The 20185-nt window shown below is 44.4% G+C and overlaps 1 protein-coding gene across 2 annotated transcripts in view; it reads right to left on the reverse strand.

Moving 5' to 3' along the window:
• The window catches only part of palmdb (palmdelphin b), a 41526-nt gene extending 22269 nt beyond the window's left edge, over window positions 1-19257 (reverse strand). The window contains exons 1-4 of one of the 2 annotated variants that reach the window (XM_020509099.2): window positions 18722-18996; window positions 5136-5187; window positions 3373-3453; window positions 1576-1706 (exon numbers count right to left, since the gene is read on the reverse strand). In XM_020509099.2, coding sequence (XP_020364688.1) covers window positions 1576-1706; window positions 3373-3453; window positions 5136-5180 — 257 coding nt within the window. In that variant the 5' untranslated portion in view covers window positions 5181-5187; window positions 18722-18996. Of the gene's footprint in view, window positions 1-1575; window positions 1707-3372; window positions 3454-5135; window positions 5188-18721 lie in introns of both variants that reach the window. The other variant, XM_031796420.1, reaches the window with a different exon arrangement.
• Window positions 19258-20185: the final 928 nt, after the last annotated feature.

The raw sequence follows: 20185 nt of genomic DNA on the forward strand, positions 1-20185 counted from the left end.
CTTCTTCTGGATCATCCAAATGCTCTCTAGCAAACTTCAGACGGGCCTGGACATGTACTGGCTTAAGCAGGGAGACACGTCTGGCACTGCAGGATTTGAGTCCCTGGCGGCATACTGTGTTACTGATGGTAGGCTTTGTTACTTTGGTCCCAGCTCTCTGCAGGTCATTCATTAGGTCCCCCCGTGTGGTTCTGGGATTTTTGCTCACCGTTCTTGTGATCATTTTGACCCCATGGGGTGAGATCTTGCGTGGAGCCCCAGATCGAGGGAGATTATCAGTGGTCTTGTATGTCTTCCATTTCCTAATAATTGCTCCCACAGTTGATTTCTTCAAACCAAGCTGCTTACCTATTGCAGATTCAGTCTTCCCAGCCTGGCGCAGGTCTACAATTTTGTTTCTTGTGTCCTTTGACAGCTCTTTGGTCTTGGCTATAGTGGAGTTTGGAGTGTGACTGTTTGAGGTTGTGGACAGGTGTCTTTTATACTGATAAGTTCAAACAGGTGCCATTAATACAGGTAACGAGTGGAGGACAGAGGAGCCTCTTAAAGAAGAAGTTACAGGTCTGTGAGAGCCAGAAATCTTGCTTGTTTGTAGGTGACCAAATACTTATTTTCCACCATAATTTGCAAATAAATAAATTAAAAATCCTACAATGTGATTTTCTGGATTTTCTTTCCTCATTTTGTCTGTCATAGTTGAAGTGTACCTATGATGAACATTACAGGCCTCTCTCATCTTTTTAAGTGGGAGAACTTGCACAATTGGTGGCTGACTAAATACTTTTTTGCCCCACTGTAGGTTGATCAACTCAACATCTAGATGACATGCTTTTGAATATAAAGACATCATACAACGTCTCACTTGTACCACGTTCAATCACCCAAAGAACATTTTGGAAGGCACACACATGGTACACGTGGCTCCTGTACACTCTTCGAAAAAAAGGTGCTATCTAGAACCTATAAAGGTTCTTTGGCTGTCCCCATAGAAGAACCCTTTGAATAACCCCTTTTGGTTCCAGACGGTTTTACATGGAACCCAAAAGACTTCTACCTGGAACCAAAAAGTGTTCTACCTGGAACCAAAAAGGGTTCTACCTGGAACCGAAAAGGGTTCTCCTATGGTGACAGCCGAATAACCCTTTTGGAACCCTTTTTTCCTGTGAGTGTGCTATAGTCTTCCACTACTTTAAGGAATCAGATTGTTACCTAACTTATTGGTTAAAACTCGCTAAGAGGTTTTACCACGTATTAATAGGTTGAATATTTCCCTATTAAAAACACCCTACAGCGTGCCAGAGTTCGTTCTTGATGCGATGTTTCACGTGCTTGACATGATTTCTCTCTATGGAATTTCTCTCAAGTAATTAAACCGATGTCAGTCAATTAGTTGTTTAATAACTGAAAAAAAGTACGACATTTTGGTTAATCACAGCACTAACACACACACACACACACACACACACACACACACACACACACACACACACACACACACACACACACACACACACACACACACACACACACACACACACACACACACACACACACACATCCCATTCTAAGATGTACCTGTCAATGTTACTCTGCAGTAATAGGGTTTGCTCCTGGTCGCCCTGGGCCTGTAGTTTGGTGGCCTCCTGGTCCTCCTCACTCTGAGGGCTTAGCCCATCCATCAGCCATTGCTCTCGAAGGGCTTTTTTCTATTTGGGGAAACCATCAATAGACTATGTTACACCATGAACTATAGTGTTGTAACTCAACAACTGTTGTGTGTGTCCCCAATGACTGCGTAGATATTTAAATTCCATTCCATTCTTTTTGACTTCAGATAAAATGCACATGCACTAGATTTTTAACAATGTACAGTGCATTCGGAAAGTGTTCAGAACCCTTGTCCTTTTCCACATTACATTACAGCCTTATTCTAAAATTGATTTTTTTTAAGATCTCATCAATCTAAACAAAATACCCCATAATGACAATGCAAAAACAGGTTTTTAGACATTTTTGCAAATGTATAAAAAATTAATTAAATATCATTTTTACGTAAGTATTCAGACCCTTTACTGAGTACTTTGTTGAAGCGCCTTTGGCAGTGATTGCAGCCTCTTGGGTATGACGCTACAAGTTTGGCACACTTGTATTTGGGGAGTTTCTCCCATTCCTCTCTGCAAATACTCTCAAGCTCTGTCAGGTTGGATGGGGAATGTTGCTCCACAGGTTTTTTCAGGTCTCTCCAGAAATGCCTGTGTGCTTAGGGTCATTGTCCTGTTGGAAGATGAACCTTCACCCCAGTCTGAGGTCCTGAGTGCTCTGGAGCAGGTTTTCATCAAATTTCTCTCTGTACTTTGCTCCTTTCATCTTTCGATCGATCCTGACTAGTCGGCCAGTCCAGGCCGCTGAAAAACATGCCCACAGCATGATGCTGCCACCACCATGCTTCACCGTAGGGATGGTGCCAGGATTCCTCCAGACGTGGCACTTGGCATTCAGGCCAAAGAGTTCATTCAGGCCAGAGAATCTTCATGGTCTGAGAGTCATTTGGGTGTCTGTTGGCAAACTCTAAGCGGGCTGTCATATGCCTTTTACTGAGGAGTGGCTTCTGTCTGGCTACTCTACCATAAAGGACTGATTGGTGGAGTGCTGCAGAGATGGTTGTCCTTCTGGAAGGTTCTCCCATCTCCACAGAGGAACTCTGGAGCTCTGTCAGAGTGACCATCAGGTTCTTGGTCACCTCCCTGAAAAGGCCCTCCTCCCCTGATTGTTCAGTTTGGCTGGGCAGCTACCTCTAGGAAGAGTCTTGGTGGTTCCAAACTTTTTCCATTAAAGAATGATGGAGGCCATTACGTTCTTGGGGACCTTCAATGCTGCAAAACATTTTTGGGACCCTTCTCCAGATCTGTGCCTCGACACAATCCTGTCTTGGAGCTCTACAGACAATTCCTTTGACCTCATGGCTTGGTTTTTGCTCTGACATGCACTGTCAACTGTGGAACCTTATATAGACAGGTGTGTGCCTTTCCAAATCATGCCCAATCAATTGAATTTACCACAGGTGGACTCCAATCCAGTTTCTAGAAATATCTCAATGATTATCAATGGAAACAGGATGCACCTGAGCTCAATTGTGAGTCTCATAGCAAAGGGTCTGAATACTTATGTAAATAAGGTATTTATGTTTATTGTTTTTAATACATTTGCCCAAATTTCTAAAAACCTGTTTTCACTTTGTCATTATGGGGTATTGTGTGTAGATTGATGTGGAAAATTTAAAATAAGGCTGTAACTTAACAAAATGTGGAAAAAGTCAAGGGGTCTGAATACTTTCCGAGTGCACTGTAAATTATAGTTTGTACTAAAACGTACCTTCAAACATTGGAGTTTTAATTTTTCCTCCTCAATTTGTCTCCTTTTTTTTGCGATGTCGTCCTGGACTCTTCTTTTCTCCTGTGAAGACATTCAAGCGTGGCTTTGTCAATGGAGAGATTCCACCTGTTTTTGTCGTTTCATAGATTTAAATTAATCTACAGCTATTCATGGCTATTCCAACCAATGGGAATGCCCCAGCTCCCCACTGTGTCCAATCAAGCAGAGAGGTGCCTGTGACATCATAGCAAGTCAGATACAACCTGTCCACAGTGTCCATCTGCTCAATATAACAGTTTAGCAGTTTCTCTCTATAAATACCCTTTGGGTTGGTTTCCAAGACACAGATTAAGCCTAGTCCTGGACTTAAACACTATTTCAATGGCTCTGTCTAGGAAATGCCCTATGCGTATAGGCCTACCCTGTATGGTTGGATTATTAGGTTGACCCAACTGCTGGGTTCAGGCTTTGGGTCACTTCGTTGCGATCTATTCTTTAAAAAGAGCAGGGTTGGGTTGTTGATGCTGGGTTATTGGTGCTGGTTTATTGAGATCAGAAGACTGGAGGTATTTAGTCCTCTGTTCCACATCATGTCTTTGTGTGTAATTGTTCATTGTTAACGGTGTATGTTCACGCGCAATACTTTTATAGATTATGTTCCGTGTTTTTGGGCACTTGCGTAATTTTTTGTGCCTATTGTTGAACGGAGTAAAAGTGCGCCTGTTTACTCTACTCTGCTCTCCTGCACCTGACTTCGCCTCCCTTACACAGCCATAACAACACCCCAAATAAGCCAGGTCTCCTGAAAATAACCTAAGGATTACATTAAAATAGACCCAGCTGCTATGTGAACCAAGCATGAAACAAAAAAATACCCAACTGATGCTTAAATTAACCAATGTTTACTTAATCCCCAAAACCCAACATATTGGGTTATTCAGGAATTCCAACTAGCTCAGTCAAAATAATTCACTGTGTGTTCTGTCCAATATTCATCCAACGCTGTGTTACCAAAAAACCCAAATTGGGTTGTTTTTAACCCACCATTTTGGTGTGTGTGTAGAACCACACAATACTTCATACATTAGATCAGAAGATGTAATGCTTATTTTCTAATGGTTGCTAGCATTCCCAAAGAGAAATAATGCCTGTCTGTCTTCATTTTTGTGGAAAAGTTATAACTACATAGACATATCTGTCATGTAAAGTGTGGTGGTCAGACATATTGTTGTCTATTAATAGTCCCATGTTTGATCCTTGTATTACTAAGCCCCAGGGAGAATGGATATCCCAGATGAAGTCTAGTCTACTGACAGCTAGCTCTGTGGATGCACAGCTAGAGCGAAGCAAGTTTACTGAAATCAGGGAAGCGTGAAGACAGCTAGACAGGAAAATCAGACGAGGAAAGAGATCAGGTCTATAGATCTCTTAGGCTACATACTGAACTGAAGTGATGAGCTCACTCTCACTTCCTGACACTAAAGTGTTTGACCTTCATTTCTAAAACAAGATATCCTGATGATTTCCTAGCTCTCTTTCACAGCTACTAGATACCGTTGCCGTCCATTCTCATTTGCAGAATCATCACAACACAAATAGCTTCATAAATGCCTCTGACCTATTTAAATGTGTAGCTTTCAGAAACACCGCTCTTTCTTTCACATGAATAGAATAATTTGGGTACTGCGACAGCAAAAAAAGGATCAAATGTCTGTTGTCTCTGTGTAATGGAACAATAAAGATGTATTGTTTTGTAGCTTTACCGTTATGGCCTGGAGCCGCTCCTTCAACAGGTCGGCCTCCTCCATACTGACCCTGAAACACAGAGAGGAGCGAGAGAGTTACCCGGAAGTGTATATGAGAGTGTGAGAGAAATATAATTTGTGAGAGCGCATTTGTGTGCATGTGTCTGTGTGTATGTATTGTTAAGAGAGAGGGGGGGGGCATAAACAAAGAGAAAGACAGAGAGAGTTAGTAGGCTTGGCCTGGCAGGGTCTGTGACAGAGACAGGAGGCAGTGATGTGATGGTGACAGCAGGCTGGAGAGAACAGGACAGAGTTGGCCTGGAAGCATGTGACAGGAGTGTATCTGCTTGGGCCTGGGTCTGGGGAGGAAGGGAGGGAGGGAGTATGTGTGAGGCAGCCTGTGAAGGAGGGTGTGTGTCACCAGGAAGGGTTCGAGGGCTAAGCCCAAACCAAGGCCAACTGGGATAACAGGCATGTCTCTGTGACACGTCACATGGCAGAGTTATCCAGGCGAGGGGTTGGTTTATAAAGGGATGGGGCAGGCAGTTAGGCAGACACACTTGCCTCTCTGGGCTGTGTATGGAATCTGACATAGCGTTACTAGATTTTTTACATGCACCGTGATGTGATCACGGTAAATAACTGCAGATAAAGAGGACATGGCACCCACCATGCAAACAGAGAGAGGAACTGACAGGAACTGACAGAACTGACAGGTTGTACTATGACCTATGAGGATTTTGACTTGACCCCAAGGCTGATGTGCTGTTATGTAGTAAACGAAAGGGGGAAAATATAGCTTTAGTCCATGTGACACTTCAATCTGAATTGAAGTTGGATTGATGATAATAACTTGTAAAGTAAGTATGTTGTGCCGAGACGTGACATCATTGTATGATCAACTATAGCAAGATCCCAGAGTTCACCATGTCACCTGACCAGGAAAAACTTGAGTCATATTTGGTAACCGTTTTATAAAAGCAATACGGCACCTCTGGGTTTAGTCCTAAGGACTAGGCTTAATCTGTGTCTGGGAAACGGGCCCATAGGGTGTTTAAAGAGATAACTGCAAAAGTGTAATATGGATCAGCTGTTTCCAGGCACATCTCTTTGCGTCATGTACTACAGCCCCTCCTACCTTATTGCTAAAGTATCCCCCTCAAGATAAAGTGAGCTGTGAGCTCTACCTGCATGCTGTCTATTGTGAGTCAGCTCAGCTCTGGGTTTATCACATGTGATTTAAGGTTGATCTGTTACTAATTGTGCGGAGTCAGCTCACTGTCCCCTCTTCAAATAAACACATCAGGAGGGAGGATATATCTTTCCGCAAGCAGGTCAGGGCAGGACTCCAAGGTTAGGGGGCATTCAAATAACATCCCTGAGCTATGGACCCAGCCAGGATCAGATAGCATGGCTGCCTGACAATATGCCCCATGGAAAGGCAGGGCAGCAGCCTCCAATGACATTGAGTTCCAAACAAACAATGACAGAATAATAAAATATACTAGAAATACATTAATTGACATCCCCCCCCCAAAGGGAAGGGATGTTAAAACAATCGTTTAGTGTCCTTGAAGAGATTTAAATAGAATCAACACTGAGTGACTTTCTCACAGGCCAAACATAGCTATTTTATTTCCAGCCATTACTACTGTATAAGAAAAGGAGAGCACATATAGTTATTGTTGTATTATACCTACTGTTGCATCATTTGGTAACAATAGACAATGTTCAATATGACGGTCATAATAAACTGTGCAGAAATTAGAGCTGAACTGAACTGGTTTAGTCTCATGTATACAGAGGAACTGAAAATAGTGTCCCAGTATTCAAAAGGCACATTAGTAGCAAGCTCCCTCTGAAACCACAGAAACTTATGATAGGAATGACGGGTGCTGAGAGTTGTGTTGAAACCGGGAAAATATGATGTGTGATTTATAAGGTGTGTGGAGGCCTTGGCTTAATTTCTATCTCTGTCTGAAGACAGATGGCTAGATGGCCAAGTATCTGGCCAGATATTCTCACAGGCTGAAGGACAGATTTCCTCTCCCACATGTCTATGGCAGGGCTCCATTCATTTAAAACCATTCCTAGATCTATCTATCTATCTATCTATCTATCTATCTACAGCGCATTTTGTAATTATTTTTTTAACGTTACAGCCTTATCCTAAATGGATAAGGAAAAAAAAATCCTCTTCAGTCTACACACAATACCCCATACTGACAAAACCACTTTAAAAAATGTGGCTAATTTATAGAAAGTAAAAACTAAAATATCACATTTACATAAGTATTCAGACCCTTTACTCAGTACTTTGCTGAAGCACCTTTGGCAGCGATTACAGCCTCGAGTCTTCTTGAGTATGACGCTACAAGCTTGGCACACCTGTATTTGGGGAGTTTCTCCCATTCTTCTCTGCAGATCCTCTCAAGCTCTGACAGGTTAGATTGGGAGCATTGCTGCACAGTTATTTTCAGGTCTCTCTAGAGATGTTCGATCGGGTTCAAATCTGGGCTCTGGCTGGGCCACTCAAGGACATTCAGAGACTTGTCCCAAAGCCACTCCTGCATTGTCTTTGCTGTGTGCATATTGTCTTTGTTCTGTTGGAAGGTGAACCTTTGCCCCAGTCAGAGGTCCTGAGTGCTCTGGAGCAGGTTTTCATCAAGGATCTCTCTGTACTTTGCTCCGTTCATCTTTGCTTCGATCCTGACTAGTCTCCTAGTCCCTGCTGCTGAAAAACATCCCCACAGCATGATGCTGCCACCACCATGCTTCACCATAGGGATGGTGCCAGGTTTTCATCAGATGTGAAGCTTGGCAATCAGAACAAAGTGTTCAATCTTGGTTTCATCAGACCAGAGAATCTTGTTTCTGATGGTCTGAGAGTCTTTAGGTGCCTTTTGGATGTAATGTTCCTTTAACAGAGGCTTCCGTCCGGCCACTCTACCATAAAGGCCTGATTGGTGGAGTGCTGCAGAGATGGTTGTCCTTCTGGAAGGTTCTCCCATCTCCACAGAGGAACTCTGGAGCTCTGTCAGAGTGACCATCGGGTTATTGGTCACCTCTCTGAAAAGGCCCTTCTCCCCTGATTGCTCAGTTTGGCCGGGCAGCCAGCTCTAGGATGTCTTGGTGGTTCCAAACTTCTTCTATTTAAGAATGATGGAGGCCACTGTGTCCTTGGAGACCTTTAATTCTGCAGAAATGTTTTGGTACACTTCTTCAGATCTGTTCCTCGACACAATCCTGTCTCGGAGCTCTACGGACAACCCCATGGCTTGGCTTTTGCTCTAACATGCACTGCCATCTCAAGGATGATCAATTTAAACAGGATGCACCTGAGCTCAATTTTGTGTCTCATAGCAAGGGTCTCAATACTTATGTAAATAAGGTATTTTTGTTTTTCACTTTGTCATTATGGGTTATTGTGTGTAGATTGCTTTTATTTATTTATTTAGAATAAGGCTGTAATTTAACAATATGTGGAAAAAGTCAAGGGGTCTGAATACTTTCTGAAGGCAATCTATCTATCTATCTATCTATCTATCTATCTATCTATCTATCTATCTATCTATCTATCTATCTATCTATCTATCTATCTATCTATCTATCTATCTATCTATCTATCTATCTATCTATCTATCTATCTATCTATCTATCTATCTATCTATCTATCTATCTATCTATCTATCTGTCTATCTGTCTGTCTGTCTGTCTGTCTGTCTGTCTGTCTGTCTGTCTGTCTGTCTGTCTGTCTGTCTGTCTGTCTGTCTGTCTGTCTGTCTGTCTGTCTGTCAGTCTGCAGTATCCAACATCCAAAAGTGTCTTATTGTGTAACGTCTGCTTCCAATTCACACCCTCAAACGCATAGATTCACTGAACGCATCTCACTTTCCAGCTCACACTCTCAAACACCTAGATTCCCTGAACGCAGCTCATGCTCCAGATCCCATCCACCTGAATTCTAATCACCTGTTCACACACCTGTATGTCATTATCACACACTATTTAGTTCAGTTCTGTGCACCCCATGAGCTATTGTTTGTTTTGTGACACACGTCTTTCAGAGCGCCGGTTTTCCTGTGAATGATCTACCTATTGCCTGATCTCCCGGACTACGTTACTAGCCTTTTCCCTGCCGGTACCTTTGCCCTTTTGGATCCCCTATGTATAACCTTCTACGCCCTGTGTTTGAAACCAGCTCTCTGTCTCCCCTCGTGTTCATTACAGAATACCTCACCAAAAAAGTAAGATGGAGCTGCAGCTGCGTCTGGCCCGACAGGAGGAACGAATCGATGAACTCTGCAACATCCTTCGCCAGTCCATTCCTGTTTCACCCATTTCAGGTGCCACAGCTTCCTCTCGTTCATCTACCCCCATATCCATGCCTAATAAATACAACACCTCCCCAGGGAAATATCAAGGATTTCTCATGCAGAAAAACCTGTACATAGACCGTCACCCTGCTGACTTCACCTCTGACAAAGACAGGGTGGACTTCGTCATCTCCCTACTCACAGGCAAAGCTCTGGATTGGGTCACAGCCCTGTGGGCCGCTCAAAGTTCTGATCTGTCCTCTGAATCACGTTTCCACGCCGTCTTCAAGGAGGTGTTCGACCATTCAGTTTCAGGTCGTCATACCGGAGGCATGTTAAGTGAGCTGCGACAGGGCCGTCGCTCCACCACTGAGTATGCCCTTGAGTTCCATACCATGGCTGCCCGCAGTTGATATAGTGAACCAGCTCTCTTTACAGTCTACCGGAGGGGTCTTAATTGGGAGTTATAGACTGAACTGGCCTGCAGGTGAGATTTAATGGATCTAAACCAATACATCCGGATGTCCATATCCATTGGCAAACCTACTGGTGGACCGCAGACCTATACAGTTGCCCATGGCCTGCGAGTCTTCCACGCCTTTTTCTCATCCACCACGGTCCAATAGCCCCGAACCCATGCAACTCGGCCGTGCCCCTCTCACGCCTGCCTAGAGACGCCGGAGGTTAAGTAAAAACCTGTGCCTCTATTGTGGCAAGAGTAACCACCTACTCAATAGCTGTCCAATTTGTCCTCCACGAAGGGGTGACCACGACTGCTCCACTTCTGCCCGGGTAAGCATCTCTACGTGTTTGAACATTACCTGAAGGCAGTTTGGGATCCCGGCTCTTCTTTCTGCTAATGGGGTCACTCAGTTTGTGGAGGGATTAGTGGAAATTGAATTGATGAACAATTGGCACAACAGTTAAGGGTCAAGCTAATCCCTGTTAATCCTCCCTTTAGGATTAATGCGCTGGATGGACAACCTCTCGGAAACTGATCTTGTGAATCGCATGACCGAAAGTACCACCCTTCAGATTGGCCTCCTTCACTCAGAGGTCATTAAGTTAATGGTGTTGTCTTCACCTAGAGAACCCCTCATCCTTGGTCACCCCTGGCTTAGCCTTCACGACCCTGCCATCTCCTGGTAGCAAGGGGAACTCCTGTCATGGTCCCCCGCTTGTTTTAAGAACTGCTTCAGTCTACCCTGTCAAGTCACCTCTATAGAAGGATCGGGGTCTGCCATTCCAACCCACATCCCACCTGTATATGCCCAGTTCCTGAGTGTCTTCAGCAAGAAAAAGGCGTCCATCACCCGGAGGACAGCGCGATCAACCTCCTTCCTGGGGCATCGCCCCCTATGGGTCGGACCTACCCCTTGTCCATCCCAGAGAATGAGGCTATAGACACCTATATAGGAGAGGCTCTCGCCAGAAAATTCATCCGTCCATCCACGTCTCCGGCTGCATCCAGTTTCTTTTTTTGTAAAAAAAAAGCATGGTAGTCTCCATCCCTGCTTAGATTACCAACCCCTCAATGGCTTTACCATCAAGAATCGCTTCCCTCTTCCTCTGATTCCGGCTGCACTAACAAGTAGGACAGGCTACCATGTACTCCAAACTGGACCTACGTAGTGCTTACAACCTGCTCCGTATCCAAAGTGGGTATGAGTGGAAGACGGCGTTCATCACCGCTAGGGGTCACCGTGAATACCTGGTTATGCCCTACGGTCTCACCAATGCTCCCGCAGTCTTCCAGTCTTCATGAATGAAGTTTTCCAGGACATGATCAACCAGTTCTTCATCGTGTACATTGATATCTTGATCTCACTCACTCCCTTGCGAAGACATGTCCATGTGCAACAGGTCCTCCAACGGCTACAGGACCACCATCTTTAAGGCAAGGCTGAGAAGAGCGCCTTTCATGTTACTACGGTAACCTTCCTAGGGTTTGTGCTGACACCAGGAGGGGTCAACATGGACAAAGGCATAGTCACGGCCGTGCTTAACTGGCCCAAACCTACCACCGTAAAGGAACTACAATGTTTCCTAGGATTCTCCAACTACTACCGCCAGTTCATCCGAAACTGCAGCAGCACAACCGCTCCTCTCAGTTCTCACCAGTCAAAAAACCCGTACCCTCCAATGGACTGATACCACCCTTAATGCATTTGAGACCTTGAAATGCCTCTTCACCTCTGCACCCACCCTTAGGCAGCCAAATCCTACCCTTCCTTTTGTTCTGGAGGTGAATGTATCCAAGGTCAGCGTGGGAGCGGTTCTCTCTCAGCGGGTCGGGACACCTCCCAAATTACACCCACGTGGCTTCTTTTCCAAGAAACTGTCACCCGATGAGAGGAACTATGATGTTGGGAACCGAGAGCTCCTCGCCATTAAGCTGGCTATTGAAGAGTGGCACCACTGGTTAGAGGGAGCTTGTCACCCATTCCTTGTTCTAACCGACTACCGCAATTTGGAGTACTTAACTTCTTTGATATAGGGGGCGCTATTTTATTTTTTGGATGAAAAACGTTCCCGTTTTAAACAAGATATTTTGTCACGAAAAGATGCTCGACTATGCAGATAATTGACAGCTTTGGAAAGAAAACACTCTGACGTTTCCAAAACTGCAAAGATATTGTCTGTGAGTGCCACAGAACTGATGTTACAGAAAAAAAACAGATAAAAATCCAATCAGGAAGTGCCGCATTTTTTGAAACCACCTCATGCCAATGACTCCTTATATGGCTGTGAATGGGCCATGAATGAGCTTAGGCCTTCTGTCGCTTCCCCAAGGTGTCGACAGCATTGTGACGTATTTGTAGGCATATCATTGGAAGATTGACCATAAGAGATTGCATCTACCAGGTGGTCGCTTGGTGTCCTCCGTCGCAATTATCTCCAGCTGCAGTATTTTTCAGTTTGCTTCTGATGAAGCATGTTTCTGTCGATATTATGGAGCTAATTTGGAAAAAAGTTTGGCATTGTAAGTGACTGCATTTTCCGGTCTTTTTCTTAGCCAAACGTGATGAACAAAATGGAGCTATTTCGTCTACACAAATAATATTTGCTATCTAACGAAGAGTCTCGTCATTGAAAACATACGAAGTTCTTCAAAGGTAAATGATTTTATTTGAATGCTTTTCTTGTTTTTGTGAAAATGTTGCCTGCTGAATGCTAGGCTTAATGCTATGCTAGGCTATCAATACTCTTACACAAAGAAGTGAAGTGTTAAGAGCTCAACCCCAGACAGGCTCGCTGGGCACTCTTCACCCTATTCAACTTCACCAGCATCTACCTGCCCTGCGAGAAAAATGTGAAGGCTGATTCCTTATCCTGTCTATTTGACACCCCTTCCTCAACCCAGCTCCCGAGCCCATCCTGCTTGTGTCGTGGGACCCATACAGTGGGAAATCCAAGCAGCTGTCCAAGAGGCCCTACACCATGACCCAGCACCTCCCGACACCCCTGCGGGCAAGACCTGCATCCATCAGACCCCAACTAATGCAGTGGTGCCATAACTCGCTCTGGCCATCCCGGAATCACCCGATCCACGGAGTCCCTAACAGCCGACGTCTGAGATGACATTCTTTCCTGTCCTGTCTGTGCTTGGGCAAAGAGCCCTCACCAACTACCTAGCGGTAAGCTCAAGCCTTTACTTACACCACACCGACCATGGTCCCACATTGCCATGGATTTCCTCACAGATCTGCCAGACTCTTCAGGCTTCATGACTATTTTAGTTGTAATGGAAGATGTGCCGACTCATTCCCCTTCCGCATCTACCTAATCCCATGGAAATGGAAATAGTCCATGTTCCAACAGGTATTTCGTCTGTAAGGGATCCCGGAAGACATTGCTTCGGATCTGGGACCCCAGTTTGTCTCCAGGGTGTGGCGAGCCTTCTGCGACCGACTGGGGGTCCCCATCAGCCTATCCTCGGGATACCATCCCCAAACCAATGGGCAGACTGAAAGCCTGAATCAGGAAATAGAGAAGTACCTTCGCCAACACTGCACCCACCAACCACACTAGTGGAGTTGCTATCTAGCCTGGGCTGAATACGCACAGAACTCCCTGGTGCATTCCTCACTCCATCTCACTTCTTTTCAGTGTCCTCGGATACCAACCCCCCGTGTTCCCATGGGAGACAGAGCCCAGAACCGTGCCTGCCATCGATGAGTGGTTTCGACAGAGTGAGCAGGTTTGGGAGACTGCAAATCGGCACCTCCATCACACTTCCCTTTCCCCGAAGCGGTTCACTGACCGGTGTCGCTGACCTACTCCACTCTTCCACCCTGGGCAACGGGTGTGGCTCTCTACCCGGGACATCCGGCTTCGTGACCCCTGTAAAAAGTTCAGTCCCCAGTTCATTGGTCCCTTCAAAATAACACACCGCATCAATCCTGCCACTTACTGTCTCCAGTTGCCCCGCCATTACCGGATCTCCTTATCCTTCCATCTGTCCCTTCCCAAGCTTGTGAGGTACAGCGCTCTCCATCCTCCTGTGGTGCACCCCCTCCGTTTGACGCCGGCAGTGCATCGGCTTATTCCTTCCGAGCCCTCCTTGACTCCAAGTGCCTGGGTGACATCCACTACCTGGTGGATTGGTGAGAGGTACGGACCCGAAGAACGGTCCTGGGTCCCCGTCCAGGACATCCTCGACCCAGCCATGATCTTGGCTTTCCAAAGTAACTGTCCTGACCGCCCAGCTCCACGCCCCTGGGGGAGGCCCCCTGCTCAGCTTCCTAGGCTGTTAAGAGTGGAGGGGGGGGGGGGGGGGGGGGGTACTGTAACGTCTGCTTCCAACTCACACCCTCAAACACCTAGATCCCCTGAATGCAGCTCACTCTCCAGATCCCAATCACCTGAATTCGAATCACTTGTTCACACACCTGTATGTCATTATCACACACACGTCTTTCAGAGTGCTGGGTTTTCCTGTGAATTATCTACCTGATCTCGCAGACTATTTTACTAGCCTTTTCCCTGCCGGTACTGTTGCCCTTTTGGACCCCCTGTGTATGACCTTCTGCCTGCCCCTGGCCCCAGCTACATGCCTCCTCCTGTGGTCCTTTGCAATAACCACCTGCTGTGCCCTGCGCTTGAAACCAGCGCTCTGTCTCCCCTTGTGTTTATTACAGATTGCTATTAAGTTGACCCTTTTTACAATGCACTATTGCTTAAATGTATTTTCTCTAGGAGTTAAATTCACTATTTTGAAGCATTTTGTGAATGTCAGCATCTACAATTATAGGGAATTTTATCTACATATTCCAGATATGGATTGAAATCCCCAAAATATGAGGTGAAGTGAGGAGTCTCATGTCAAATGACCAAGGAAGTTTATTTGTGTGGCAGCGAAGTTCACCTGGATTACTCAAATGTCACCGTGTCCACCTTTATCTGGGCCTTGTCACTATGTCTATGAAATATAATACACCATGATACCACAAGGCTGCAGACTTCATATGCATTCCATACACACATGAACAATGCAGCACGTACTGCCCAGTGTGCCTACATGTATGTGTGAGTGTGTGTGTGTGAGAGTGTTTGGTCCGCGCACATGCACGTGTGTGAAAGTGTGTGTATTCTCAACGTAATTATTGCCATGCTCCACACTTAATTGCAGCAACATCAGACACAGACGTTCTGACGCCGACCCCTCTGTAGCCTAAAAACTTCCAACATATATCAGGAACAGTTTCTTCTCTATAGCAGGTATTTCATCCATGCTTGGAGGTCTGGAGTATCGCTGTTCTGCCTGATCATTAATTGCATCCACCTGGTGTCCCAGGTCTATTTGCCTGTTCTATAGTATACAACTCATATCTGGACCAGTGTTCGATTGAGTCCATCATGACTTGTTTTCCCTGACCACGTGACCGGACCAGGATCAACTCTGGGCCCCAGTATCCAGTGACGGTGTAGTTCTTTCCGCTAATCTGCAGCCCTAGCCTGGGTAGGATATTAGATTGGTAATTAGGTTACCATTAGGCTACCAGATCGGTAACAGCCTAACTAGCTTTCAGATCGATGTCCTGAAAACCAGTCCAGACTAAACATATCCCACAGTGTAAGTGGGTATCAGGCGTTGACACATATAGGTATTAGGCCATTGAATTCTTCCTGACCATGTGACCTGTCAGAGATGTGCTCTATAGAATGCTATATCTGTATGTGACGATGCTACTCAGGCCTGTAATGGGAGCAGTTGAAATGCAAGCCTATAGAATGAACTAGAATCACAATTATGTTGAATAATTCTATTGAATTATAGGATCTTTATGTAAAACCTGCCATACACAATGTCTATGTATCTTATTTATATAACCAGCGAATTAGACACACTGGGAAATGGAGAGAAGGCAGGAGTGGGTGGCGATATGGGACTGAAGAGGAGTGCAGTGTTAGTCACAGCTGTAACCTCACATACACTGTACTGTACATACAGTATGCTGAAATAGAGACATGTCTCCAGCATACACACACACAACCTGGAGATGGACATCCTTTGGCAAATACACACACTGGCCCATCCCTCCATCTCCCACCTACACACTCATCCAACCCACCTACACACACACGTGCACACGCACGTTACCAATTGGGGAGACCCACAAACACACACATGCTTCAGTATTGTCCTCATAACCTGAAGCCGCAGCCTACAGGAGCTGAGACAAGACAGCTAGCGTGGACAGAGAAGGAGGCTACAGAAGGTCGAGGCGGTTAGCGTCGCCCCACCTGTTGGCACTATAGCGTGCTCCTCTCTACCCTGATCCAGCCAGGCTCAAAATAGAGACCTCTCTCACAGCTGTACTGTTACCAGCAAGTCGCAGTGTGTGTGAGTGTGTGTATGTCAGCATATGTATGTTGCGGCTTGTTTAAGGTGAAGGTTTCCAGCAGGTCACGTAGCTGCTAAGAGCACAGAGGATCTAGACAAAGCACCAGCGACATGTCACTCATGTACACACTGATCTTTAACCTCTAACCCCTTGGCCACTACTCAGCCAATCAGATACTGCAACCACAGGGAGGGAGACATCTGATGTATTACAATTGGCTAATATACAGTAATATTGGCAATGTGGTACCACTCAGTTTCCAAATATTGTTATAAATCATATCACAATGGTTAATTGTTTGTACAATAGCTATGCAGTATATGATCACATTGAAAACCTGTAACCAAAGCACACAGCTAGTCAAATGTTAAACAATAAGTTCCTTTAAATTAGAGTTTTACCCCAATTGTGAGCATACACTTTGTCCAGTGTAGCATGGGATCATTCGAATATGTCAAGTTATCTGCCGCTATAATAATCTATAATCATAGTTATATGCCTCTATAATGATGTATAACCATAGTTACATACTGACATTCTCTAATGAGATGGGTCTGCATGGTGAGAGGCCAGTTGACTCATAGAGGTCCTATAATCCACTAGAGAGGTTGATATCATAGACCTGCAAAGCTCTAGAATGTGCAGATCATGTCAACCATGTTGGTCAATAATACATTCAATTGGAATAAATGTTAGGAGAGACATAGGCGTGTTCTATTTAATTATGTGTTCTAGCCACAATAACCTGAGCCCCAGCTATCTCAGACGGGCCACCGTCACAGTCCAGAGAGACACACCTTGTAATCTCTCATCCCTAATCTGATCACTGGATTAAGGGTTAGGGTTCCCAATCTAGCTCCTCTAGCATCTGCCTCTAGCATGGAAACTGGACATACAGTAGATATATTTATATGATCCACTGGCGATACACTGACCCATATACAGTAGCGTACTGTACACTCTTAGAAAAAAGGTGTCATCTAGAATTTTAAAGGATTCTTCGGTTGTCACCATAGGATAACCCTTTGAGGAACCGTTTTTGGTTCCAGGTAGAACCCCTGTGGGTTCCATGTAGAACCCTTTCCATAGATGGTTCTACATGGAACCCAAAAGGGTTTTACCTGGAACCAAAAAAGATTATCCTATAGGGACAGCTGAAGAACCCTTTTGGAACCATCATTCTAAGAATGTACTTAAAGGTGCAATATGCAGAAATCGCTCTGCCATTTTCTGTTTGCTAAAATTAGAATAGTTTCAGTTGATGTGACCAAATCAGCAGTCATTGTGTAGAGAATCATTGTACCATCTAAACCGCTGTGAAATATATTTTCCATAAGCCAAATATATTGTATTTTCAGCTGTTTGAAGCTGGTGTACCAAAACGAAAGTAAAAGACTCAAAAACTGAACTCAAGAATGGGTAGCATAAAAATAGCACACATAGAACAGATCTACCGCTTCTTAGACTTGCGTTCAACGAGAATGACATATCTATAACTCACATTTCTATGTGAATTTGGTCGGGTTGCCCAAAAAGTTGCATATTACAGCTTCAACATGTCGTGTTAACTAGTATGAAGATACATTTACCACATTTACCACTGGCTGTAGACTAGGCAAGTCAGTTAAGAACATTCTTATATACAATGACAGCCTCATAGCTCTTTGGGCTATGAGAACAGTACCAAAATCCATGTAATAGTGTTTCTATGAAGTAATTTTCTTCACTCAACTACAGAATCTCTCTAAGGTGATGAGATTCAGTATGTGGGTGTACAGAGTAAGGAGGTGATTTGTGTGTTTGGTTGCCACATTTGCGTGGGTGTTAGTGTATTTGTGTCTGTGTACATGTCAAGGACAATATCCACAAAGCATTAACTAAAACGTAAAGACACTCCCATCCAGTAGTAAATGGATAGAGAAACTACTAAACTACTAAAGTGGAGAGGAACTATGTTAGTTACATCTGGTCCAGTTAGTTAGTTAGAGGGTGACTCTTCGGGCTTTCAGATTGTGTCTAGAAAGGAAAGTGTTTTTGCTTAATAATGCCCAGACCCCTTAAATTAGACTGACAGACCCCCCATGGGGAGAATCGGACAGCGGAGCACAAATGTCCAGGATTACACAGATTAAAAGATTACTCAATCAAAAGACCCCTTGGCATGATATTTTTATACCAGGAACAACAACAGTGCAGTTAGCTAGCCACCTCACGAACCAGAGAAACAGTTAGGCTGTGTTGTCTTTATATTTCAACCAAACTGAAGAACAGAATCAGGATACAACCAGTTACAATCCTATGATGCTAACAGTATGAGCCATCCCAAAAGTCCACTCACAGCAAACATGCTGCTACTACTTCTACTAGAAACAAGCAAAAAGCCAGAAATGAACAGCCCAATAAGCACAGAAAAACGAACACAGAAAAGGTAGAAACTCACCGGTTGTGTTTGGCTGAGAAGAGAGTTGTGTGATGTGTTGTGTGGTGTGTTTGAAGCAGAAGGAGCTCACTCTCAGCACAGCGTGTTGGAATCCTGCATCACTGTGTCTGTGAGAAGATAGCAGGTAGGCTGGGGGTTGAGATAGGGTTAGCTCTGACTAGTGGAATGCCGCTGCTCGCGCTAGCTCTCTGTCTCTCTCTCTTTCTCTCTCTTTCTCTCACTCCTCTCATTCTCTCACTCACTCACTCATTCTTCTCTATCTCTCTCTCTCTCTCTCTCTCTCTCTCTCTCTCTCTCTCTCAGCCCCCTCAGCTGCATATGAGCCTGCCACAGTGGAGCTGCTCAAACATGTGCCTGCCAGCATACCAAAGCCAAAACAATGGCTCAATTCCATACACACATGTACACGCATGCACGCGCACACACGCGCACACACACACAGACACACAGACAGACAGACAGACACTGTATACAATTTCAAAAACACTACTGCAACACAATGATAAATGGTACATGTTAAACCTCTTCCCTCAGTCAGTGTGAGTCTGTCCCTCACCCCTCTGTCCCTATGTTAGAGTGATCAGCTGTTCCTGCCTCTGATGGACATCCACAGACATCAGTGCTGACACACAATTAGTAAATTACTCCACTACAAAATGAGCTACAAAAGACTCTGCTCTGCTGTGTTGTTAGGAGTCCTGTCTGAGTGTGGCCACTGACCAGACTACCATTAGTGTAGTAGGGGGATCAATACAACATGGTGTTCCATCAGTAACACTCCTACAATGACATAAATACCAGACTCATGGTAGTGTAACAGAACATACAAACTGTAATAAAAGTGAGAGAGGGGTCAGTGTAACCAGCTCAACTCGGTTACAGCAATGACAGCAAAATATTTAAAAAAAAAAAAAATTCTCCTGAAGGAAAAACAAATAAATATCACGTGATCACATGATCTTATGTGAAGTTAATGTGATAACATGTGACATGTGAATGCAACGTGTTAACATGAAGCTATACGTGAAAACATTTGAGCATGTGAAAACATGATCTCATGTGAAATAAATGTGACAAGATGGGGATGCAACATTTCAACATGGGATACCATGAGATGACACGTGACAACATTTGAAAACTTCCATTTTCAAATGTGAATGTTCTTCAGTTGTGAAAATGCAATTTCATATGTGAGAGGTACATTTTCACGTAAAAGTTTTTCACATGTGAAAGTGAAAATGTTATTTTCACATGTGAAGTTTTCTACATGTGAAACTACAATGAAAACATGTTATTCTCCTCACATGTGAAAAGGTGGTGTTTAATGGTTTCACATGTGAACAATTAACCTCACATGTTTCTCTTTTGGTTTCAAATGTAAACATGTCAGCTCAACATGTGAAAACTTTCACAAGTTTTTGGTAAGGGGAGTAATGAAATGGAATGGGGGTTTTCAAATCAAAC

Source organism: Oncorhynchus kisutch, linkage group LG18 (genome assembly GCF_002021735.2).
Source record: "Oncorhynchus kisutch isolate 150728-3 linkage group LG18, Okis_V2, whole genome shotgun sequence".
Lineage (NCBI taxonomy): Eukaryota > Metazoa > Chordata > Actinopteri > Salmoniformes > Salmonidae > Oncorhynchus > Oncorhynchus kisutch.